Here is a 26,879-nt window from a genome sequence, read left to right on the forward strand (position 1 = left end):
CATGAGTACCATTATGGTCCATATTGAAATTTATTCTTGAGAAGATGGAGACACTATTGATAGATGGTTCATCTCACCCTGTGGAACCTACACTGGGAATATTGGTAGTTTCATCTTTATTTCATGATGCTCAAGTTATCTTATGAAACAGATGCACCAACTTCAACTCTTGCTGGAAATAACATAGTGGCCATAGTTTTCCAGGCATTTGAACTTTTGTGTGAGTTTTTTTGTAGCCTTCCTTAACCTGGTGGCTTCCAAATGTGTTAGGTTACATGTCCTCTTTGGTGATAATGGGAACTCTAGCTCAAGACATATGAAGGTCACTAGGTTGAGGAAGGCAACATAATTTATAAGAGCTACCATTGAAAACAATTTGAAAATTGTAATTCTGCCACTAAAAGGTCCAGCCAGCAGAAATAACTCTAATGTACATTTCTAAGCTCAATTCTAACTGCTGGTTTTAAAGCTTTATGCAAGTTAGGATCCAAATACTTTTTGATCCATCTTCTCCTTCATTCATTCATTCCAGTCCATCTTGTAACTTATCATCAGAAGCTTTTCTCAGAAGGTTTCCATCACCTGGCACTTTACAAGTGGTGACCAGAGAGCATCTTTTCAATGGGTAGTTACTGTTCATTAGGCATTAAAGGAAAGAAAAAAGGTCTGTTTTCCCAGCCTTTTAAGAATAACCAAACAAAACGTTTTTACAACAATCTGAATGTTTTATTCACTATTATTTAATGGTCAACAGAACAACCTTTGCACATTTCTCATTGGTTCAAATAATAGATTTTTACAACTTTTTATTGTTATTATTTCTATCTACTTTGTTAAGTGCAATAGGAACATAAATGACTACCAAATATATGGAATAGAAACCATGCATATAAATAAGGAATAGCATGGTCTGGGCCAGGGCTATTTTCTCTGGTTGAACAATCAGGTCCAATATTTAGTGCCTCTTGAGATGTTAGAGATCTAGCAGTCATCCTGAGTCAGTCACTGTGAGGCCTGCCTGCCTGCCTGCCTGCCTGCCTGCCTGCCTCCCACTGCAGTCTATAAATCCTCCTTGACCTGAGAAAAAGCAAATTAGAAAGTTCCTGAGAAGCCTTTCAGTCAGTTGAACTTCTATTTTATGCCACATTCATTTCTTCCCATATCTTCAAATGGTAAACCACCTTTGGTGCCTTGGCAGAACATGTGTCTTAAAATAAATGTTAAGTAAATAAATACAGAGATGACTGGACAAATAGGTCCAGAATAATTTCAAAGATATGCATTCATTGCAGAAAAAAGTCACCAGGCTAAATGTTTATTGGAAGATAAAGCTTAAGCAGGCAGTGAAACAAGAAGAGTGGATCAGACTTGGGAGTGAAACTTTTGAGAATCTTTGAGCAAACAATACGGCAGGTCTTTTCATTTCTTCTGACCAATTATAGCTCAACCGTGAACAGGACAGAATGCAAAATGTTTGCCCCAAAGAGCCTAAAGAGGAGACAAGCTGGTTGGTTTCTCAGATCTTTTGGGCTCCAGCCATTTAGGGCTTTAAAACATGGGATATGCCCATGGATAACCAAACAAATAGTACGAGCTGTTATATTCTCTGTGTAGCATTAAAGCATTTTTCCCAAGAAGGTAACACCTTCATGGAAGACAACTCTGTTGAGTTACATCTTGTACTTCAAGTGTTTCTATTTTTGAATTTACCTTTTAACGGCTTCTAATTCCCCCCTGAAACATCAACGTGAGTGTTAGATTTATGACAGGGAATGTCTGGTAAATCTTGGTTACAGGAATAAATATTTGTCTTGATTATGGTATATGACCTCTCAGACATTTGTGGAAGCCAATCATTCCCCAAGCTGCACTGTGGAAATTGAAAAAGCTGGTTGTGATGTTACGGCTCCTTTCCTATCCACAAAACAAATGCTAATGTATGCATTGTATAGGTAGAATGCAAGTAGATTTGTTTGTAAAGAAAGAAACATAAAGAACATTGAGAAATGATAGGCCTTGGAGCTGTAAATAGCAATTAACAGCAACTGGAATTCTGAAGTCATAACCTGACAGAACTAATAACCTTGGCATCTTGCTTTTGAAAAATGATGAGGATGTTTAAATAAAATTCTTCACAGTTGCTTAGCATTTAATAATCCATGGAATAATGTCTTAGTCCTAGTGATTTAGAAGAAATAGAGGTTCTCACACTGGTTCTGCAGTGAAAGATTTGTGGTTGCCAACACCTCTTAGAGCCATGAAGACCCTTCAGTTAGCCACACTGCTCTGTGAAAAGCGAATCTGCCCCCTGAATTTTAAGAAACATAGCTTTCTTCTCCTCTCCCCTTTTCTTTGCCTAAGTTACCAGCTTGACATCATGGACTCTCTTGTCACTGATCTTGTAAGCTTGTTTTTTTTTTTGGCTGAAAAGCAGTGAAAAAATGCAATTAACCCCCCCCCACACAATATTGGAGAAGTCTTTGGGAGTGCTTGGTGTTTTCCAGCAAGTGACGGTTTGGAGCAGGAAGAATTATCCATGTTGCAATCATGGTTGTCCACAGGAGGATAGAGGAAGCAAGGGGAGACCAAAGGCCCTGTGTGCATCATGACATCATTGCAAATGGCACATAGGTGCAATGCCATCATGATGCAAGCAGGGTCATTTAACCATCATCGTGGGTTCTGTCAGACATCTATGGTAACAACAGGCCAAACTTTTTTTTTTTTTTTTTTTTTAATATACAACAGTTTTCTTAACAGGAGCTTTACTGGCTTAATCCACGAATTCTGTAGACAAGAATCAAATGGAGTTTTAAATTTACTGCTTAACTAAAAGTGGCATACAGTATGCCTTCCATTTTAATCCTTGGCAGAAATAATCTGAAAATCCTCATTTCCATTTAAATGTAGTAATGGCAAGGGTGTTTCCATCCTGCTTGTTTGATGATGATGATGATTTTTGTGAGTTCTCTTAAAAATGATACGCACAGTTTATAAGTATGATTATATAGTATGTTTTCTTGTGGTTTCTGGTTCTGCGCTGGCCTGCTGCTGTTGCATTTGTATTAATGCTTAGAGACGGATGTGACTGAAGTGCTTTATAACATTTATAAACAGAAAATAAAATAAAAAATAAGATAAACACTCAAAACATAAATATTGGCTCCAAGTCAATGGGTCTGTAAAATTATGGAACACTTTATGTAACATTGTTTCATGCCTAAATTGGAGAAGTTAATAGAAGTCTTGGAAGCTATGTGGACTATATTAATAAAGGAGCCCTGCTAAGCAAAAGCTTTGGGGCTGGTTATCTTATCCAGACTTATAAAATGGGAGGATTCAATGGCAATTTGACAAAGTAAATTTGAAAAAAGATTTCATAAATATTTTCACAGATGTCTGTTCAAAACTAAGTTTGATGTTACATTTGGGCTATCTTAGCTAGTGTGAGATAATTTATGTTCGTAAGGGTTCCTGTGAAAACTATTGTTTGTCATCTGTATTTTGGGTTTCTTTTTATTAGTTTCAGAATTATTATTAAGTTGTCGGATATGTCTATAAAACCAATGAAAATAACAATAATCCTGTCTTTGATTCATGAGCAATTGTGTAACCGGATAGATTTGGAAGTGAGAAAAGCTCAAGATACTGTTTTTCAAGACTTAATTCCTACTATTCTAAATAGATTCCATCAGTAATCTTACTTCTATGACATTGTGTGTGGGCTTGAAGATCTCCTTTCAAATAACTCCTTAATCAGCTTAGGCTCCAAAACCATGGAATAAAGCAAGAGGTTCAGGACATTATGTTGGTATCTGGAAGCTGATATTCTGTGAGGAGGGAGCCTGTAAGGAAAAATTAAGTTTATGTGTGTATCAAATCAAATCTTTATTATGGTCATAGAACAGCAAATATGTGTGTATGGACTTAGTACTGATCCAACTTTCTCGACCTTCCTAAGTCTAAATTGGTTGAAAAATTGTAGTTACATACATTTGAAGTATCCATAACTGGATCTAAAAAATGTGGACAATAGAGATGCATGTATGTGAAATATCTCAGATCTGATTAAAAAAAAAATCATACAAAAACTTCACTTTTGTGATAGCAGTTTTTATTTGTAAGTTTTGCCAGTAGCTAGAATGGACTATTTTTGCCTTTCTGCATTTAAACTGCAGCACCAAACTGATTCACTGATTTAATCTATTATATTTAAATAGATTTGCATATTGCCGAAGGCCCCAATGGAGCTGCTTGTGAAACAAGAAAAAGAAATGTGACAAATTAAAAGATAACACAGGAAAGGCACTATATAATTAGAAGAAAATTTAATTTTTAATTTTGGTTTTCTATTGTTTAACAGCAATCATTTTCTAAAAATATAAATATGAGCACTTAATTGAAATATCAGCAATGAACAAAAACCACGACTGTTTTATCGACTGATAAAAAACAGCATGCCTACTCTTTAATTTTTCCCCTCCTTTTTTTTTTTTAACCAGGCCAAGGTGGGGATAGGAAACTTGATATGATCTAACCAAACAGGTATTTTGTAAATGATATAATGTAAAATATCTAAACAAAATAACCATGTTGTAGAAAATCACAGCATCTCAGGGCAAAATTTAAGATGTCTGCTTCCAATCACTTTGGCTCTTATACAACTTCTCAGTATCTTGTTTTATGACCCTGATTTACAAAGCAAGTTCCATAAATCTAGCTATTCTTCAGAGTGCAGTTGGTATATAATTCTTAAGAAATATAAATCTCTGGATGAAATGTTCTTAGCCTTTGGCTATATTGACATCACTCAACATACTCATACCCTGCCATCTATCGTCCTTTCGGTAAGGACCACAAGAAATGTGACGCCGACTCTGCTTATTTCCCAAAGGGATGATTTTTTTTCTTAGCTGAAAAGCAACCTTGGGAGGCTGCATTAAAGAGAAAATCACTGGTAGTGTGAATGGACTGGAATGCCTCTCATCTTCCCTCTACCAAATTTCTTCTGTCTTTAGAGTAGAATAAAAAATGATGCACTGTTAAAAGTGAAATCTGACTTACTTGATCTGGAACATTCAGAGCTCTTCCAGCTTTTAGAACGATCTCCCCATCTGGATGATCTTGATTAGCCTGGAAGCAAAGAAAGGTTGGGTTTGGTCAGTACTAAGATGGGAAATCTGTAGGTTAGTCTGTGAAGTAAAATAAAACTTGGAAGATCACAATGGTATCCCCAATTTGTATCATATTTTTGCCAGGAAAACTACACGGGCACATTGATGTAATCAACAGAAATCAGTTTTGTTTCCACTTACACATCTTAGCCAATGTTTGAGAGAGAATGCAGCTCTACTGTGTTCTTTACATTAAAAACTTCCCAAAATTATTTCAGTTCAAGATAAAGAAAGTTCTGACAAATATGTGGGTTAATTAAACTTCTGGCCTGAGTACATTCTGGTTCATTATCACGATATCTGATTTTTCAAGATACTGTTGTGGGAAGGACTCAGAATATGTTAACATACTGTACAATCATCACTATTAACTTTCAAATTCCCTCCCCCTCCCCAAAAAAGCAAAAACCCCAAGGTCAGTAGCAGATTCTAGGACTGTTTTCCCAATTCAGCAATCTCAGAAAAGAAACGGGAATGAATATTTCATAAACAAGCATAATTTCTAAGTGAGAATAAGCCACAACATGTTGCTAGGCTACCCAATCAGGTAATTAAGAAGGTTTTCCTGTGTTCCTTCTACCACATGTATTTAATTAAAATTTGACACTAGACGGTTAGAATCTAATTAGAAATTCTCCTAGACATATTTTTGGTCTAGAAGTTGTAAATATATTGTAAATAGGGATTAAGCAGTTAATCTGTGCATCATCCCATTACTGGTTTTAAATGCTTACAGATTAAATTGACAGCCCCAGCCTGCCAATGGAGGCAACAACTGCTATTTTGTTTATTGTGCAATATTTAGACAAATATTGGCGTAAGGTTTAAGTTGAAGGCAAATATTTAAGTAGAATATTCAGTTTAATTTTCCAGTATTGTACTGAAAAGTTCTTCAACTGTAGGGGGAATCCATAAACTGTTAGGAGTAAATAAATGGTTCTCAGGAATCAGGCAAACTTATACATATTTTATTAAATGTACCACATATATTTTTCTCCAAATAGATGGGGAAATTCTTTATTACAGCCAGAGGCCAGGATCATAAAATAGCCTTCATGAACAAAATGTCCAGACAATAATACAATATATAACACAACAGACTGTAAAATAAAAGCAATAAGAAATAATATATTACAATTTGTAATGGTATGTGAGAAAGACCTTGGGAGACAGGCAAAGAGACTAACAAGGGAACAGTCAGATAAGAGACAGCGTAGCCCACAGCTGGATAGTAGGCAGGGCAAAGAGGCTCAGAAGAGACCCACCCTACTTTCTCAGGCTGTAGAGGAGATGAGGGGAGAATTGTACTTTCAGACTTGCAAGATTTTGTCAATGCAGCTTTACAATAAAGTAAAATTAGTTCATGTGGTTGTGATTCCTATCTGGTTTACCCCACAAGGCTGACACAGCTGGACAGAGAGATGGATTACCCATTAGCTGGTGTCCCCTCATTATCTATTGCTGTATTCAACATGCCACTCTGCAAAATTTTATTATTCTAATAATGAGTTGCAAGACATCCACAGCTAAAGTGGGGAGAAGGAATTCTTTGAGGTGGCCTAGAAAGTTTTGTTAAAAGGAACACAAGTTTAGTTCATAGACCCAGTGTAGCAGAACATGCCCAATTGTTTTGACCACCCCTAAGCCACAGATGGGTGGATGTTAAGCTGAGCTGGAAAAATTTCCTGCAACACTTGCTGGAAGACTACTGAGCAAGGACTAGACAGGCATCCAGCGATCTTGGGCAGACTGGAGTTCTCAGATGCAGGAGAAAGGATGGCAATGAAGTTCTCCATCAAGGGGAAAAAACTTTTATGGAACATGGAGGGAAGGCAGTAGCCACATGCCTCTCTCTTCTCCAGAGCTCTGACTCTTACTGTGCCCTAACTGTTTCTCATAATTGCCTCCTTAAGTGCATTAGGCTGCTGAGCGGAAACTTCAGAGCAAAACTATATGTAAGGGCATTACTAGGCTACACTCCAAGTCTATACAAACCACTGCTTTCTATCCACAATGTGATCCTTTTTTGCTACTGTGCCCTAGACAATCTCTGGAGGAGATGTCTCCTCAAGATACTTCTGCCTAGCCTCTTTATTAAGAAATGTCCTTCATATAAAAATTTTTGTATTTCAGAGAAAGGTTCTGAAATCACCATTTCTGATCAGACAAGTCTATTTCTAAAGACTTTATTTTTAGGAAATCTTTGTAGCATTGTATGAAAGTAAGTCTGGAGAAAGGGAAGGAAGTTGTCCAAATGCAGTTGGACACATTAATCTTGTTCTCATGGTCTTCATTTCTTGGAGTTTTGCCTGTTGACTTGTGACACATTTTCATGCAAACATTTTGAAGAATAACAGAACTATTTGGAAATGCATGAAAGGGATTACATGCATTATCATGCCACCTATAAGGAAACCTCTTAGATTTTGTGATTTTTGCAAGAGTCCTCCCCAAGTCCTGCTGTGCTGTCTCACCTGGGAGGGGTGAGTGAAGAATTTTGGGAGTGTATGCCAAGAGGATAGGTTCCTAGCAGGGTCACCCAAGGCATGAAGGTCATCCCTAAACCAAGGAGGCACCTATACTGGGCAGAAGCAATACAGGAAGATGCCAGAGGCAGATGATCACTTTAATGACAATGGCGAAAGCATCAATTCATACTGTGCAGGAGAAGGCAAAGGTAAGCCAAACTGCATGGATATAAAATATTAAATGATTGATGATATATGAAAATATTAAATGATTGATTGGTAATGTGGAATGATGGCCCCCCAGGTCAGATGGCATTCAACATTGCTACTGAGGAAGAGCTGAGGATCTTTCACAGTACTAATGGTGTTTATGACCTGGCTAGGTGCCCCCAAGCCTTGGGCATGTCTAGTTGCTACACAGAAAAAGAAAATCCAAAACTGCAAAGACAGAATTACAGTGGGAACATGGAATGTAAGAAGCATGAACACAGGAAAGTTCAACACAGTGAAAGATGAAATGAAATGACTACAAACTGACATCTTAGGCATCAGCAAGTTGAGATAGACTGGAATTGGACACTTTCATTCAGAGCATCACACTGTTTATTAGTCAGCACATGAAAAACAAAGAATGGTGCTGCTTTTACAGTTAGGAAGGGTATAACAAGAACTGTACTTGGCTACAATGCAATCAATGACCAAATAATATCAGTTAGACTTCATGGACAACCTTTTAATATGACTGTCATTCAAGTTTATGCTGCAACCACTGATGCAGAACAGGAGGTTGATAAGTTTTATGATCAAGTTTAATTTGAAATGAAGAGAACATGCAAGGAACATGTACTGCTTGTGATTAGAGACTGGAGGTTGGAAATGTTAATGAGAAAAATAAAGTTGGATTGTACGGCTTAGGAAATTGAAATGAAGCAGGAGACCAACTTATCAATTTTTGCTATCTTCACTATCTTCAAACAATCAAAATGATGCCTCCCTACATGGACATCACCAGATGGAGTACACCGAAATCAAACTGACTGTATTATTGCTAACGTAGGTAGAACAACTCATTTATAGCATCAAATGCATGGCCAGATGCTGACTGCAGAACAAATCATAAACTGCTCATGTGCAGGTTCCAAGTGAAGCTAGAAGAAAAAGAAAAAAGAAAGCCAGCCAATTTCCACAATATAATCCTGAGCATATAACCAGCATTTTCAAGGAGAACTTCAGGAACTATTTTGAAGTCCTGGACCTTACTGATAGAGAACCAGAGGAACTGTGGAATGAACTTACAGTTGTTAAGGATGAATGTGAAAAGAGACTGCTAAAGATGAAGAAAAAGAAGAAAGCAAACTGGATGTCAAAACAATCGTAGAAATTGCGGAGAAGAGAAGAGAAGCCAAAACCAAGAAAGACAAAAAATCACAGGAAGGAACTTAACAGTTTCAGAGAACTGTTAGAAGATTCAAGAAGCAATATTACTACAAGATCTGTAAAGACACTGAAAATGGAAACAAACGTGAAAAAACAAGGAACACCCTTCAACAGATCTCTGAACTTAAACTGGTATACTAAAAGAGACTCCTTTTATGTTAGCATTTTATGTCACCCATTTGATTTTATTTTTGTGTCATATATTTTTAAATGTTGCTGGTCATTGACTGAATAAACATTACCGGATATTTAAATTTATACTAAAAGATGCCAATGGATAGATTGTAACCGATTCAAAGAAGGTCAAAGATAGGAGTATACTGAAATACTGTACAGTAGAGATATCAACATCCAAGCTACCTGAGAAGATTTTCCATACTTGCAAGAACCTCTAGTACTAGAAGATGAAATTAGATCAGCATTCTGATCATTACCAAGTCAGAAGGCTACAGGAGCTGATGGAATACCCACTGAAATATGGCAAGCAACAGAAGAAGAATCTGTAAAGGTTTCTAACCAAACTATGCTAAAAAATCTGGGGAACAATACAGTGACCAACAGGCTGGAAGAGTTCAGTCCACACACCCAATACCAATGAAAGGAGACTTAACAGATTGTGTAAACTAGTACACGTTATCTTTAGAGGCAAATATGTGTAGCTCAGGGTTGAACTGTGGAGTCCTTGGAGTTCTCTGAGCTTGGTTCTTTTCTTGCAAACGTTTCATTACCTGGCTAGGTATCATCTTCAGTGCTAGAATGGGATGGGGAAGAGGAAGAAAAAAACAACACGCTACCCTTCCTGGATATCCTCATCAGCAGAGGAAACAACAGTAAATCAGAAACCCAAGTTTATCGGAAGACAACCCACGCTAATCAAGTACTCCATTACCAAAGTAACAACCCAACCTCCCACAAGAGGAGCTGTGATAGAACATTATTCAAGTGAGCACAAACACATTGCAGCAACCCAGAACAGCAGAAAAAGGAAACAGACCACCTATACAACATTTTCCAACAAAATGGATATCCACGCAACTTTATCAAAAAGTGCCTGACCACTCAACCTACTACAACACAACCAACACAAGCTATGAAAAGGATCACACTGCCATACATTAGAAATGTCTCAGAAACCACCAACAGACTATTACAATCACATGGCATCTCCGTAGCACACAAACCAACTAAAGCCCTCCAAAATATCTTAAGTAAACCAAAAGACCCAGTAGCACAAGAAGAAAAAACAGGAGTCATCTACAACATACAGTGCAAGGACTGCAACAAACACTATGTAGGACAAACAGGCAGAAGACTAGCAGAACGCATCCATGAACACCAAGTAGCAGTGAGAAGACATGATGAAAACTCCTTAATCTCACAACACATGGACAGACTGGACCATAGCTTTAACTGGGAAATTGTCAGCATTTTAGACCAAGCTAAATCCAAAAATGCAAGGGAATTCTTGGAAGTTTGGTATTCAGACAAGGCAGCAATCAATAGACACATAGAGATAAACAGCATCTACACACTATTCAAAAGAGACAATAGAAAAGAAAACAAAAGACCAGAACATCTCCTCACCAGCAATCACCACCCAGATAAGCAGAGGTTACCACCAGCACACAATCAAGCAGTGAACAATAATCAAGGAACTACCTAATCAAGGAACTACCAGAGGAACAAAACAACCCCCCCCCCAACACTGGCAGGGCATGCCACAGTATATAAACAGAGAGCAAACCCCATTCCATTCTAGCACTGAAGATGTTACCTAGCTGGGTAGTGAAATGTTTGCAAGAAGAGAACCAAGCTCAGAGAACCCCAAGGACTCCACACATTATCTTTAATTTCACATGCTAGCAAAACAATGCAATAGCATAGTGAAAAAAATAAATCCAACAAAGAATGGAGCCCTGTGTGAAAAGGGAATTGCCAGATTCAAGCTAGTTTTAGAAAAGATCAAGGAACAAGAGACATTATTGCTGATGCACACCAGATAATTGAAAAAGCCAAAGCATACCCAAAAGAAATCAGAATGTGCTTCACTGATTATAGAAAAGCTTTCTATTATGTTAAACATGTCAAGATGTGGAATGTGCTTAGAACAATGGGAATCTCAGAACATGTTATTGTTCTCATGAGAAAACAATATACAGGTCAGGAAGCTGCAAATCTTGGAAAAACAGACTGGCTTCAGTTTGGCAAAGGAGTGAGACAACACTCCTTTGCTGACTGTATACTTTCCCCTTATTTATTCAACCTACATGCTGAATATATATTAAGGGAAGCTGGATTGGAAGAAGTTGAACATGGCTTTAAAACTGGAGGAAGAAACATCAATAACCTGTGTTTTATTGATGATACAACCGTGATAGCTAAAAATGCAAAGGATCTGCAAGGTCTGCTAGTAAAAGTCAAGAAGCTTAGTGAAAAAATAGAGTCTAAAATTAAATATAAAGGAGACCAAACTAATGACAACCAGAGTTGCTTTGTGTGAGATGGGTGGCTATATAAATGTGACAAATAAATATATAAATAAACAACCAGTATTCAACTTGAACTAGCAGTCAAGAAATATGCTGCAGACTAGCACCTGATAGAGCACTATGAAGGCCTTGGAAAAGATATTCAGATGCCAAGATGTGTCTATACCACCAAAGGTCAGAACTGTGCAAGCCATGCTATTCCCTGTGACACTCTATGGAAGTGAAAGTTGGGCTTTGAAGAAGCAGGATAGGAAGAGTATTGACGCTTTTGAACTTTGGTGTTGGAGAAGATTCCTGAGAATCCATAGACAGCCAAGAAAACAAACAAACAGATAATGGAATAAATCAACCCAGAGTTCTAACATGAAGCATAACTGACTAGGCTTAAATTATCCTACTTCAGACGCATTATGCGAAGACCTAGCTCTCTGGAAAAGGCTCTAATGCTGGGGAAGATGGAAGGGAAGAGAAGACAGGGACGGCCAGTAGCAAGGTAGATGACCAGCAGAAAGGTGGATGGACTCAGTTACAGTGGTGATGGATGCACTGTTGGAAGACCTGAAAGACCAGGCTATGGACAGAACATCATGAAGAAAATCTATTTATGTCATCACTAAGAGTCAACACTGCGTTTGATGGCACATAATCCATCAATGTGCAAGAGGAGGCATTTAAAACACATAGTTGTTTAGTTCCCACAAAAGAAATGCATCTTTCTTGTATTCATCCTGAATGGTTAAGTTCACTATGTTGGGGAATAGCACAAACACAGCAGTTATGTGTTATGTGAGGCTTAAGTTTACATGGTGCATTACGTTTCACTTAGCATGCCATGTAAATTGAAATGCATGGATCAAAACCACATTGGGCCTTAGCTTAGTTCTCCTTCCTAAGTCTCTCTGTGTTGCTGAAGCCCAGATAAGGGGCTGCCTTCCTGCTCTGCATATGTAGCATCCCCCCCCCTCCAGAAATAAAAATGATGGTCAGAGTACCTCAGATTTGAAACTGACCCTATGCTGTTCCTGCTTTTTATTACTGCTCTGCAAGAATTAACCGAAGCTTACTCTTTTAGCTTCTGAGCTTTGGCCTGTGGCAGGAATGCTACCATGGACCATGGCAGGAATACTGCACAGTCATGTGAACCTGGGAGATGGGAAGACAAATGATTTCTTCAAAAACGGTGTTGTGAACATCATCATTTGCAGAGAAGAAGGAAGTGATCTGGGAGCTACAATACCCAAACACCTGGCAAAATGTTATATTTATCACCAATAGTTCTCTGCCACTCTGGGTGTATTTGAAGAAAGCTTCAGCTCTTTTAATCAAAGAGAGGACCATCAGATGTTTCTTATACCCACTCATACTCATTCATCTTGTAGTAAAATAGCTTTGGCACAGATTCTCTAATATCCACTTGCACGCCACCAGCACTATTCCTGCTTCTGCTTCTCACACAAGGGGAAGGATAAGCAATTATAAGCATCAGCTGTTTCCTATGTGCAATATAGTAAAGTAAATAAATGTATTGTTGTAATTTACGTGCAATGTAGTCATCCCAAAGCCCTAACCAGAATCACATAATAAAACAAGTGATTATTTGCTGATGTCAAACAAGAATTGGGGACCATGCAACCACCCTGCTGGGAAAATGCATTCTCTAAATTTCGTGACAAACCATCAAATTATAAAGGCATGACTTTTCATTAAAGAAAGTAAAAAAGGTGGTATTATCTGGATAGGCTGAACAGCCCTAAAAAGAAAACCTTCTAACCACTCGTAATCTCCATCTATTGTGACATCACATCCCAGCCACTCCCATCATGTCCTCACCCACCCATGTATCTGGTGCAGTCAATGATCAACCAATGATCAAACTCTTCCTCTGCTTACTATGGGATGGGAAATTGGGTGATACAGAAAATTATGCTGCAAATAAATTCTTTGTGTTCTTTGTTCAACATTCAGTGTAATTCAGTTCTACTCCACATTGTGTTTTTCAAAGTTAGTGGATTGAGAACTGTAGCCTTAAGAGTCTTTCAATTCAGGTACTGTCTGTTACAGTTTGACAGTGACGTTTGGCTCTAAATTCACTCATTTAATGAAATATACTGCTGTTCAGAAGAATAGCTGGCAAGGAGAAAGAATTTCTGCTGTGATATGCCACATTATACATTATCTCCTCTGGGCCCAGAAGATTATAGTGTTAGGATGCAAATCTCATTGGATGGATAGCTAGCAGTGGGTTATTTTAAAGAAGACTTTAAAGTGTAAGAAGATCCAATGTCATAGTTCCTGCAATGAATTTCAGACTAAGGCTATAGCCTGAAATAAAGAAGTTAATAAGATTTTTTCCTGAGATAAACAAAATAAGGTTTTGATATTGGAATGGTATAGTAACAAAGTTTACTGTAGAAGGAAAAGAACAAATCTTTTTGGTCTGAACTGACTTTGGGTAACAATACTGAAATGTCCTTGGTAGCAGTAAATGGGGCTACAAATCAAACTAGATAAGGCTGATGGAGATGGGACTTGGGGGCCCTCCCCTTTGGTTGTGTTCCCCTAACACATATCCCCCCCCCATTTCCTTCAGTCTCTCTCTTGTACATAATCTTTTCATTCTGTTTCTTGCTCCAGTTCACTCCATTAGCCTTTCCTAACTTCTGTGCTATTAAAGCCTTTATTAACGTAGCCTCTACTGATGTATAAAGAGATTATCTGAAAGCTTTCCTGACTCAGGGATAATAAGACTGTATTGTAATAAAGGGATAACTGGTCTGTGAAGTGGAAGAGATGTATAAGTAGACTTTCTTTCAGATCCTCCTTGGTTTTAGCTTTACTGCTCTATTTTTCTCCTTCTGTCTTGCCCTATACTTCTTTTAAGAAACTGGCAATTTCATTAAGATGGGTGGTATCAAATGGTGTGGGAGAGGTAATTCTTATCCCTGTAAAGTGTAACGTTCATGCAGGGGTTGCAGGAAGGAGAATTGTGATGGAAGGATCCCTCCCAAAATACGTAGAGCCGGGTTGCAATGGAGAGAGAGAGAGAGAGAGAGAGGGAGGGAGGGAGAGAGAGAGAGAGAGGGAGAGAGAGAGAGAGAGAGAGAGAGGGAGGGAGGGAGAGGGAGGACGAGAGAGAGAGAGGGAGGGAGGGAGAGAGAGAGGGAGAGGGAGGGAGGGAGGGAGAGAGAGAGAGAGAGGGAGAGAGAGGGAGGGAGGGAGGGAGAGAGAGGGAGGGAGGGAGAGAGAGAGAGAGAGAGAGAGAGGGAGGGAGATTTTTCTCATGTAAATCGTTGAGGTCTGAAGAGGGATTCAGATATTCAGTACAATATTTTTTTACAACAACTACATTTCAATATCCCGTTTGAATAAATGTGGATATAATAAATTACCAGGGAATTAAAACTCTAGAATGTTCTCTATTTCTCTTTTGCTTTCCCCAGCTGGATGCCTAGGAACAGGGATGTCTGTAAACCATGGTTAAAATGGCAGCTACAGTAGCGCAATGAAAACACCCCTCTGGCAGTTACCATCTTGACTTTTTTGACCATACCTTGTGTACACCCCTAGTAAAAAAAGGCTATTTTAGACATGTAAGAAGTATACAAAAGTTTTATAACCACACTGTGGTCAGTCTAAAGCTGGTCACAATAAAAGTGTAGACATAGATGGAATAATAAAGATATAATTGTTTTATGGCAAAATGCAAGTCCAGGAATAGAAATTACCCAGGAAAGCTTATACTTATGAAGAAAACTGCCCAGAGTTGCTGGGAGTTGGGTGGCATATAAATTTAATTTGTTGCTGTTGAGGAGGAGGAGGAGGAACAGGAGTAATGTTCAATTCAGAAAGATCATGGCAAAAATAGACACTTCAAAGTTTTTTTTTTAATTGCCCCTTTTTGATACCGTGAAAGCTGAGACTTAACATTGGATGACATCATCAACAGATGAGTCAGGGTGATAAATAAGGCTGAGAGATCAATTTAAAAAGTGAAGGAAAAGTCTCAAATTGATTTTCTAACTTTGGAGGACAATGTGAAATGTAATATGGCAACTAAAACCATCCTTAAAACAATATTGCAATTAATTTGAGTTGTTTCATTGGAAAAGCAGAGACCCAAGGAAGGGACATGAGAGTGAGTTATATAAATGATGTCAAGGGAATGGGAATACTTTGATTTCATAATATCAGAACTTCAGGCGGTTTAGGATAGTAAAAGGAAATGCATCTTCACAAAATGTATGAAGTGAACAGCAAAGAAGAATTGATGATCACATCAAACTCTTTGACTTTAGTAGAACTATGAAAACAATTCATGGTGGTTTTAATGACTGTTAGTTATTTAAAAGATAGCTTTTAAACAAACTTGCTTTCAGGGTGATGGTTTGATACTGGAAAAGCAGTTGGAAGGCAAAGGAAAGTAGCCTGATCTCCTTTGGCTGGTGTGGGTCTTCTGGGCTGTGTGGCCGTGGTCTTGAAGTTTTGTTTCCTAACGTTTCGCCAGCACCTGTGACCGGCATCTTCAGAGAGCAGGAGCACAGAGAGGAGTAGTTCTCTCTGTGCCCAGCTGTGCCCAGAACTGCTCCTGTCTGTGCTCCTGCACTCTGAAGATGCCAGTCACAGGTGCTGGCGAAACGTTAGGAAACAGAACTTCAAGACCACGGCCACACAGCCCAGAAGACCCACACCAGCCATCATATGCCAGCCGTGAAAGCCTTCGACAATACACTGATCTCCTTTGTTGACAACTCCCATATAATTCTGTGAATAGGTAACATTAAAAGCAAATAAACTCAAATAAACAAAGATAGTATAAAGATCTGCCAGTTGAAAGGATATTCAACTGATGTCAAAAAAATTCATAGAATTTGGTCTGACACATGAAAAGTACCCTGATCCCTGGAGCTTTGCATTCTGTTCTGGACAGAGGGCGGGATTCTGAAACTGCTTTATGATACTGAAATGTTCAAGAAAAAAGGCAATCCATTAAAATAAATGACACCCATTACCAACTGTTTTGATCTATTTTATTTCTTATATTGATTTAAGCAGAAAGCTTGTTGGGAGCTGAATGATATATCCTTTGACATTCAACTGATAAAAACAAGAATACTCTTGGTATACATTCAGTGTGAAGAAATATACTGTATTCTCATAAGAGGGATCATTCCTTCAAATTTCCATTAATGAAGAACTCCAAGTTTTGTTCTCTTTGCTATAATAAGAATTCCTTTTCGATGCAACTTGTTCTTCTACCGTGAATGAAAATAAATATGAAGAGATTGAGGCATGCTAAAATATTAAAGGAGAAACCATTTTAGTCTATTTCAACACTATAAAGAGTCTTAGAGCATCTTACAACAATAAGAAATGTATTTCACTGGCCAGTGGAGTTGAAGCCAACATTTATAAAGGTTTAAGGATAAAGAGAGAGAAGTCCTTTAATGCTAATGTTATAACTTTGATATTTTATTTGTTCTGTCTTCAATCAACATTTTATAGACATTTTAACATCTATTTAACTATAGATGTTTTACAGATTGTTGTAAGCTGCCCACCGCAGTAAAAGGAATAACATACAATTTTTTAAAAGCAAACTTATAGTGAGATGAAATTTGTGGATAGAAGTTCCTTCATTACAGGCACGAAGCATCCTTAACTGTGTATGTGTGTATGCATTTTATATTTATTTAAGAGATTTGTAAAGCTGCTCCTCTCACTTTTTGTGACTCTGGGTAGAGAGCGTCAATAAAAATTGGAAGAGTATGTCAGAAACAAACTAAAAAGTAAATAAATGCTGTTCAGAAACAAAATAAGCAGGCAAAGGCAATATATAATCAGTACTTAAGCAAAGCTGGCAATGATAACATACAGTCTTGTCACAGAATGGGCTCATCGACTGGTCCAGCACACAGAAGAAAAACCAGGTCTTTTCTGCTCTACAGAAGGCCAAAATGGTTGGAGCCACCTGAACCTCATGGGAGCTCATTCCAAAGGGTGCAGTAACAGAGAAGGCATGTCTACTAGGCCTCAATAGATAGAAGAGAAGGGACCTGGAGTGTGTCCATCTTGTATGATACTATGGGATGGGCAGAGACTATTGAGAGAGGCAGTGCTGCAAGAAGCCTGGTTCAGTGCCATGAAAGCTTTGTCGGTGATAACCAGCACCTTGAATTGCACCAAGAAGCCTACTGGGAGCCAATATAGCTTACAAAGTAGTGGTGTTACATGGGCATACCAAGATACCTTATTACTTTCTAACCTGCTGCATTCTGGACCAGCTTTCGGTTTTTTTGGGGAAGAGGGTTGTCTTCAAGGGCAGGCCACACAGCATGCCTTGCAGAAATCCAGTGGAGGGGTGATTAAGGCATGAATGACTATTAGCAGGGCTTCCAATCCAGAAGTGGGTGTGACTGGTGCACAAGACAAGTTGTGTAAAGGCTTGCCTGGCTGTGGTTGCCACTTGCTCTTCAAGCACGAACTGTACATTCAGTGGGATCCTCCCAAAGCTCTGTATCAGCACCAAGTGGGGAAGGACAACCATATCCAAAGCCTGGGGTAGAAAATCCCCAGATATGGATCTCTAGGGAGACCCAAAACCCATAGCCAGTTGGTTTTGTACAGTTGAATTAGGCCTGTTTTTCTCCATCCAGACCCTCAGAGTCTCCAGGGACTGGGATGAACCCAACCAAGACAGAACGGTATCACTGAGTCCATGCCAATGGCTGGTCTTACCCGGCGGCTTCATGGGGGTGTATAGGTGTGTATAGTGTGCAAAATACAATTGTAAATGAGGAAGGCCAGACAAAAAAATATACAATGGCTGCTAAGTTAATGTTAATTATAATTATCCAGTGAACCACCATTAGTGATAACATTCACATTTTGAAAATTTTGAAAATATGCTCTCCTGATTGAAGCCAGAAAATAATCAAAATTAACTTTTGGCTTTAATTCAGTGATTTTCAACTCTTTTGTTCAGGAATTTGAGTAGTGATAGAAGGACAGAGAAATAAATATTTCCCTCTTCTTCTTCTTTTTTAAATACCACGATTTTAATGTCAGAATAGAAGTTAAAAAAAAAATGAGGGCAATTAATCAATTCTCATATTTCATTCGTACAGATCAGTGAGGCTGAGATATAAGTGTGGTTTTAAAATATCTTTTGGGGGGAAGGGATATAGTAACAAGTCGCATCTGCATTATTCAGGAAATTCCAGTTTAGAACAGAGAAGCCCTGAAACTCAGAGATAATTAATTTTCTTCTCTACCACTTTTTAAAGGAAAACAGATTAACCTTTAAAATAACCTGCTTGGGGTAGGCTCCATACTAAGTGTCTGACTAATGCATTTTTTTTCAGTTACAGTACTTCTTAAGTTTTAAGTCGAAGGTAAACCAAAGTAGCAACAGCTTTTTATCTAACACGAAAACTATAACATTATCAACTGTGCTTGGTCCGTAAATAGCTAAAAGATCTTTGTTTGTTTTCTCTAAAGTTTTTCAGGTTTGAAGCAGTTAAAATAGTTGTTTCTGAAAGTATTATCAGGAGTCATTCATACTTATCTATACTGTCATAAATACTTTTATTAATGATGTTATCATGTGAAATGCACAATACTTATTTCATTTTGCGTTGCATTACATTTTCAATTGTGCCTATGTTTTAGAATTAGAAGTATTTTGGAGAAAGTCTGTCTATGTGGTCGATGGCACATAATCAATCAAAACTTTATTAATAATTTCCCACTGTGAGATATTCTTGTTACAGTATTCCTTCAAGGTTCACTGAGTTGGCATGGAATATGCTTTCAACTGCAGGGATTTTGTATGGAGGGGAACTTTGATCTTTCTTTGGAAGAATAGCTAATGAAATTGTGGAAGTACACCTTGATGTCAAGAATAATTTCATCCATAAAAAGTGTATGTGATGCAGAGTTTGGAAACGATTCTTGGATTGTAATGTTGTATACATATTTGTCCCAACAGAAGAGAATCTCTGTAGCTCAGGGTTGAACTGTGGAGTCCTTGGTGCTCTCTGAACTTGGTTGTTTGTTTGCAGATGTTTCATTACCTAATTAGGTAACATCATCAGCGTTGTCATCATCATCATCATCATGACTTGCACTGCTGATGTTACCTAGCCGGGTAATGAAACATCTGAAAACAACCAAGCTCAGAGAGCACCAAAGACTCCCCCTACAGATTTGTGCCAAACCCCAAATTTGGGTTTTCTCTCTTATGTAATTGGTTTTTCAATGGCTTTTAGCACTGATCTAGCGTATTGTTTGCTATTTATGCCTTTGTTGGTGATTTATACTTGATTCATCAAGTCTTGTATTTTCAATTTACAGTCCAATAGGAACAATTGTTTGTACCTTATTTTCTGTTCTCTTACGTCTTACATCTTTCTTGCTTATACTTTTTTTATTTATATTTTATTTTTTTAAAAAAATCGTGTTAATAGTTATTTATTAATTACTTGGAGGCTGCGGGCATCACTTTCTCTCCTTTATGAGCAGTCAAAGCCGCCAAGTCGTGTCCATGAAGCAACTGCAGTCCGAGCTCCTGCAAGACAAGCAGGATATATGAATCTAAGGAACGGATGAATGAATACAATTTCTCTTTCTTGGATTAATACCTGATTTGCTTGCTTCCCCAACGTATCTTTTCCTTTCTTTGCAAAACCTGTTTGGAGAAGTCTCCCTTCGCCTCTACTGAACGTATCGCAAAAAGGTAGCGCAGATGGCACGAACCCATCTTGGGTCACCGTCCTGTGAAATTGCAAACCCCTTTATTTGACCCGGGTTGGTTTTCTACGGACTCTCATCAGCAGGCGAGGGGTGTGTCGGTGGAAGTGTGCGTGTGCGTGTGCGTGTGCGTGCAACGATTTGCACGGTCTCTGCAACTAAGAGGGCAAGTGGGCTTCCTTTCCGCCTCCTGCGCTTTGCTCGCCGGGGCGCTGCAAGTGGGCGGAACGTGGGTTTCCTAGGCGGCGTTTCCTCGGGAACGCCTCTCCGCGCACCCGCCCCGCGCCGTTGCCCGGCAACGCCGAGGCGACTCGGCCCTCTTGAGCTTGGGCTAGTGGGAGCGTCACTGAAATCGGTCCCCCGTCCCGCAGGGGCCGAGAGTGAAGGTCTCTCCTTCGTCCGCAGGCACCATGCTGGCCGCGCCGGATGGCGGCCTCTCCCTGACCATCGCCCAGATCGTGGAGAGGCTGAAGGGCTCCGGACTTCACGCCCAGCTGGAGCGACAGGCTCGGGTGAGGCGGCTTGAGCCGCGCGTTAGGGGCCTCCCCTCCGCCGCCGCCTTTCTCCGCCCTGCCCTGCCCTGCCCGCCCCCTTCCTTGCCAAGCTCTGTTTTCAGGCTGCTCTTTCTGCCCCATCGCCCAGAGCTTTCCTCTAAGGATAGCCACAGTAACATCTTTTACTTGCTGCCAATGCATACATTGCAGTATGTTTTCTCTCTCTCTGTATTCCAATAACAATAACAACGATAACAAGAACATTTTCTCCCAATGAATTCATAATACCCTTTTCCTCCCAATTCATTGCAATAATAATAATAACAACAACAACAACAACAACAACTTTTTCCTGCCAATTATTTATGTATGTATTTGGTTTTTTTGTATTTTTATACTATTTTTATTCTATTTTAACTAATATTTATTTTTTGTTTTTATTGTAAACTGCCCAGTCACTGCCCCGTGAGGTGGGTGATGTCTAAATTTGAAAAATAAATAAATAAATAAATAAATAAAATACAAACATTGCAGTATCTTTTCTCTCTCACTGCATTCCAATAATAATAATGATAATGTCATTTCCTCCAATGCATTCATAATAATACTGTTTTTCCCAATGCATTGCAATAATATCTTTTTCCTCCCAATTCTTTCCTATAATAATAATAACAGCAACAACAGTAATATCTTTTTTCCTGCTGCCAGTGCATACATTATAGCATCTTTTTTCTCTCACTGAATTCCAATAATAATAATAATAATAATAATAATTCTTCCCAGTGCATTCTTAATATCTTTTTTCTCCTAATTCATAATAATAATTATTTAAGACTGCTTTTATATTGTGTTTTAATTGATTGTATCTTCTCTGTAAACTGCGCAGAGTTGCTTTTTAACGAGATGAGCGGTGACATATTTTATAAATAAATAAATAAAATCTTTTTCCTCCGAATTCATTGCAATAATAATATCTTTTCCCTGCCAGTACAAACATTGTAGTATCTTTTTCCTCTCACTGCATTCCAATAATAATCATTATAATGATAACAATAATATTTCCTCCCAATGCATTCATAATACTGTTTTACTCAATGCATTGCAATAATTATATCTTTTTCCTCCCAATGCTTTCCTATAATAATTATAACAGTAACAACAGTAATATCTTTTTACCTGCTGACAATGCATATATTATAGTATCTTTTTTCTCATACTGCATTCCGAGAATAATAATAGCAGTAATGATATTTCCTCCTGGTGCATTCATAATAATACTGTTTTTCCCAATGCATTGCAATAATAATAATAATAATAATAATAATAATAATAATAATAATAATATCTTTTTTCTCCCAATGCATTAATAACTTTTTCCTTCCAATCATTGCAACAGCAATAATATTTTTTTTCTTGCCAATATAAACATTGTAGTATCTTTTTTCTCTCACTGTATTCCAAAAGAATAAAAAATAGAGTCCTTTCCTCCCAGTGCATTCATAATAATATTGTTTTTTCCAATGCATTGCAATAATGATTATAATAATAACAACTGGATAAAAATGCCAAATCCAGTCTAAACGTTTGGCTGACTGTGTGACTAACCAATAATAATAATAATAATAAATAATAATAATAAATACTTTTCCTCTAAATGCTTTCATAATGTAATTTTTACTTTCTGCAACTGCCTTACGAGCCCAGGTAGGGTCAGGACCTGTTCTTGGAAGTAAATATGATGCTACATGATATAGAGCAATCAATCAATCAAGCATGGTCAAGCCTTCTCCCCTTCCCCCAATTTTAGATTCATGAGGGCCTATGGGATGGACCTCCAAACTCATCTTTCCACTGATTTCTGTGGGCAGCTTTCACTTCCATCTCTGTATATAAAAAAACTCAGAATGAATCAGAAAAGGACCAATCTGTAAACTTTAATCTCTATCCTTTAAATATTTATGTGGCCTCTTACTCTATCATCTTTCCCACCCCCTCCCCCTAACCAATCCATTTCATTTCCCTCTTACCCAGTTTTGTTTCTCTCAGGTAGTCTATACTATATTCCTGTCTTTCTCTTCTACATAGCTGTTTCCAACTGGTTATCTATAGGCTGGAATGTCCAGGATCATATCAAAATTGGAATAGATGGATATATTATTATGTGAAAGACCAACTCTCTTAGGAAGTTGTTTGTTCAAATAGTGATTTGTTTGAGCAAACACTACTTCTTAGTTTAGATCCATACTTTTATAAGATGCATTATGATGATATATATCCTAGAATTACCGTGGGAATAATGCATCTTACTTTCTAGATAAGATTAGGCTGAAAGATTATTTACCAGCTTGCATTGTGCTTCAGTCTTATGGATTAGTCAGAATTCTAAATATTCCATAGAATATTTAGAAATGGCCAGTTAAAATGCTTGAAATATACAAAAATCCTGACCAGTTATTTGTTTCCAGAGTCTTTATTCAGACATTCTAATATGCAGAAACTTGCTGTCTTTCAACATGAAGTAAGTTTAATAGGTGACATATTTACTGACTTGTATTTAAAAGAAATTCCAGAACTATCTATGGGGTTATTGTCCTATAAAAAGACATTTAAAACTTATGTCACGTTTCTCAGTGGTAAATTGGAGTTACTCAGTTTTGGTGGGGGTGGGGTGGGGAAGAGATGTTCCAGAATTCAATGTACTAAAACCAAGTCAACTTTTTTTTAGCACTGCTATTGGCACAAACTACAAGATCCAGCTTTCTCTGTGAGAGAGTAACATTATTATGTGCTGTCCCTAAATAATTAATGACAAAAGGCAATGGAAGAAAGTGCGGAAGAGAGGACAAATTGCTATATTTTGGAAAAAAGAAGAAAAGGATAGAGTAAATGTTTGCACAGAATACCATCCCTTTCTCTTACTGTAAGCATGTGACAAAAGAGATGAAGAGGCTGTCAACAACTAGCTCTATATTACAGACAGAGAAAAAACAGCAGAGGAGATAATACAAAAAGAATGGGGCACATGGGCTTGAAAAAAGAAGAAAGATGCAGAACAAAGAAATTGGGGGAAAGGGAACTGTTGTCTTTAAGTAACTATGCTATAAGGTACAATCTCCATAATTCAAATCTCAACTATGTTATGGACTCAAAAAGTAGCAAGGCAGGTCTTTCAAATTCCCTGCTATCTGCAGTATAGCATGATGATATAAATGTGTAACAGGATGGCTTTCTAGGTTTGAGCATAGAAATAAATGTAGTGGTGGGGGCTTACATCTTCCATGCAATCATTTTCCAGAATAAAATACCCTCCAGAAAGTGCTATGAGTGACCCAAATGAAAAACCCAAGTTGCTGCGTACTCGTTCCATTTTTTCCCCCTGGATTTTCATTTTAAATATGGAGGGGAGGGGGAGGACAGAACATTGCTTCTCAATCACATTATATTTTCCTAGGTGATACAAAAGTTAAGACAAGATTCAGTCATAGCCACAATATGTCCTGCAGTGGAGTGGACAGTCGAAAGGGCAGAAGCAGCCTGTGGCTGCAAAATGTGGGTCCCATGGAATCACAGAGACTATGTCCACTCCTTCTCAGTAATCCTGCTTGGGACCATTCATCAGTTGATTGGGAGAAGGAGATTTCTGGTTTCCCACTGTTAATGGTAGCAGATTATCCTGTGAGGCAGAGGAACAAAGTTTCACTCCCAAAAACTGTTCTCAAAACTCTTGGATTTTCCTTAGTGAGAAAGTAGAATCTGCAGGATGAACTTAAAATTGAACTTAGGAGACTCAAGCCCAGTTTCATTGACCAGAGAATAGACAAACATGAGAAATGAAAAAGGTCTGGTAGAATCTGTTAGAAGCCTCTTCACCTCCATTTACTGGGTAGTGTAGGAAGAAGTTGTGTCACTGCCCAAGACCAGTACTTCCAAATGCTGCACAGCTGAGAGATAACTCACAAGCAACTGGGTGTAGTTAGGTTAAGCAAATCTGCTTATTTACCTGTCCTCTTCTTGCGGCCAGTGATGGAAGCCAGGAGAAGAAAAGTGCATAGTCTCACTCATTTCATGGATGCTTGGAACTGGACCCTAAGGAGTATCTTCCTGGGGATTGAACTAAGGTACCTCTCAGAAGATCCAAAGCATGCAAGCATACAGAGATAGATTTTGGATGTTACAATTGTAAGTCACTTAATTCACCTATTAAGTTTTCTTTTAAATATCTGGAAAATAGAGCAGATTATTAGAGAGATGCTAAAAAGGAAGGGCAGCAACTTGTCATTTTTAGTGCTAAATTTGTTTTTCCCCATGGGAGTCCAGTTCAAGTAGCAGCACTTAGCAGATGTCACCAAGAAAAATATGTGGATATACTCTTCTAGGTATCAGTTTGAACTGAGGGAATATTTATCCTTTTTACCCCATTGGAAGAGCTTACGTTGATTGATGGAGGGGCTGTGGAAGACAAAGGAATGGGGGGAGGATGAAAGGGCTGCAGAGATTGTTGCTCAAAAGTGTGGATGCCTTTGAAGGTTGACATTTACCTGAAAGGGGCTTCTTGCTTGGTGCATTGAACCCTTTTTGTAAGATTTAAATAGGACTTCTCTTTCTTTCCTTCCCTATCCAGCTACTTGTTCCCTTTCTCTCATCTCCATTTAATTGGGTTTCACCTTGTATCTTTCTATCCTTTTCTTTAATCCATCTTGGGCCTGTTTTTTGGGGGGGGGGAGTGGGGAGGAATTTCTGCTAAAAGAAGAAGGAGAATGTGAATTAGCATGTTTCTGTGCATGAGGGTGTTTTGAATGAAAGAGAATGGTTGATATATGGAGAAGGAATCAATTTTATAAATGGGATACTACACTCTGCAGGCAATGAATTTTATTTCATCATTAATATAAGTCATATAATTTTATTTTTCTATTGACCCTGCCCTTTTTTTGGGTGGGGGAAGAAGTGTGGCTTGTGACAAATATATATGTGTGCATACATAGGTGTGGTTAAATATGTGGGGCTGAGGATGAGGGGGAGATCTGGTTTGCTTTCAGGTGGAGTTGGCAACCTTAAGTTGACAAAATGGAAAAGCTGCCCAGGATTTTTGTCTGTGTATTTACTATACATATATTCTTTCTATTCTTCCTTTTTGTTAGGATCATCTTAAATTCAAGGTCTTCTTCCCTTTGGTAAACATGATAAAATTCATTGGTTTCTTTATATAGAATTTATAAGAGTCACTTTGTGTGAGATGGGCAGCTATATGAATACAATAAATAAATAAATAAAAATTCATTTATTCCTGTTGTATTTTTTTGTGCCTTTGGTGTGAATTAATTTAAACAATTGATGTTAGCCACTTTGGCATTAATGAATCTTCCTATTCAGCTAATAGAAGCTTCATAGATTGGATTGATTTTTGTTGAGCCAGTAGCAGTAGCAGTTTTTTTCCCCACCAGCTGTTTTGGAGCTAATGGTAGGTTCTGTTGTGGATGCTGCTGCTGTAAATATGTTTATAGCTAGGTTATGTATCTGTTTTGAGGTTGCTGTATCTGGAGGACTTAGTGGATGTAGTGTACATGAATAAATGAAGATACATTGTCTGAATTAAGCCATGCCACTTGGCAGTATTGTATCAGCACATTCATGTGAATTGTTAGGAAGGGCATCTAGCAACATCTGCTTATTCTTGCAGAGCTTCAAGGTCTCCTGTGTATATCTTCAAGATTGTGTTGAAAAACAAATAATATTGAACGTTTCTTAAAAGTCAGTTTTGTTTGGTATTTATTTTTGAAAGTCTGTAGCAAGGACACAAGATTTACTTTTACCATCATATTTTCTACCATCATATTTCATTGTTTATGTAAGATGTGTAAATACTGACTAATCTATTTGAGGTTTATAAAACACATTTAATTTATTCAGTCAATCAAATCTTTATTATGGTCATAGACCAGCATAAGGAGGATGGGATACAGTCATTAAAAAAGCATAAAGGATCCAAAAATATACAGAAAAACAAAAAGTTGTTATGTGGAAGACTATATCTCTATGATAATATATTTAGCAGTCCCCAGTGTCACT

General features: G+C 38.0%; 1 protein-coding gene and 1 long non-coding RNA gene across 10 annotated transcripts in view; one reads left to right on the plus strand and one right to left on the minus strand.

Moving 5' to 3' along the window:
* Nucleotides 1–16,775: 16,775 nt before the first annotated feature.
* On the minus strand, nucleotides 16,776–20,668 carry LOC148213639 (uncharacterized). The gene is made up of 3 exons (XR_015794221.1): nucleotides 20,208–20,668; nucleotides 20,049–20,134; nucleotides 16,776–16,860 (listed from the first exon to the last, which is right to left on the minus strand). It is a non-coding gene; the product is annotated as an uncharacterized LOC148213639 (long non-coding RNA).
* Nucleotides 20,642–26,879, plus strand: part of TBC1D19 (TBC1 domain family member 19) — a 90,830-nt gene continuing 84,592 nt past the window's right edge. For 2 of the 9 annotated variants that reach the window (XM_088131418.1, XM_088131415.1), the window contains exon 1: nucleotides 20,642–20,828. In XM_088131418.1, the coding sequence (XP_087987544.1) occupies nucleotides 20,727–20,828 (102 nt within the window). In that variant the 5' untranslated portion in view covers nucleotides 20,642–20,726. The remainder of the gene's footprint in view (nucleotides 20,829–26,879) is intronic. The other 7 variants (XM_088131417.1, XM_088131413.1, XM_088131416.1 and 4 more) reach the window with 5 other exon arrangements.

This window comes from Python bivittatus, unplaced genomic scaffold (genome assembly GCF_059951505.1).
Source record: "Python bivittatus isolate LINGU-HERP-01145 unplaced genomic scaffold, Pbiv_v1 ctg000960_np1212, whole genome shotgun sequence".
Classification (NCBI taxonomy): domain Eukaryota; kingdom Metazoa; phylum Chordata; class Lepidosauria; order Squamata; family Pythonidae; genus Python; species Python bivittatus.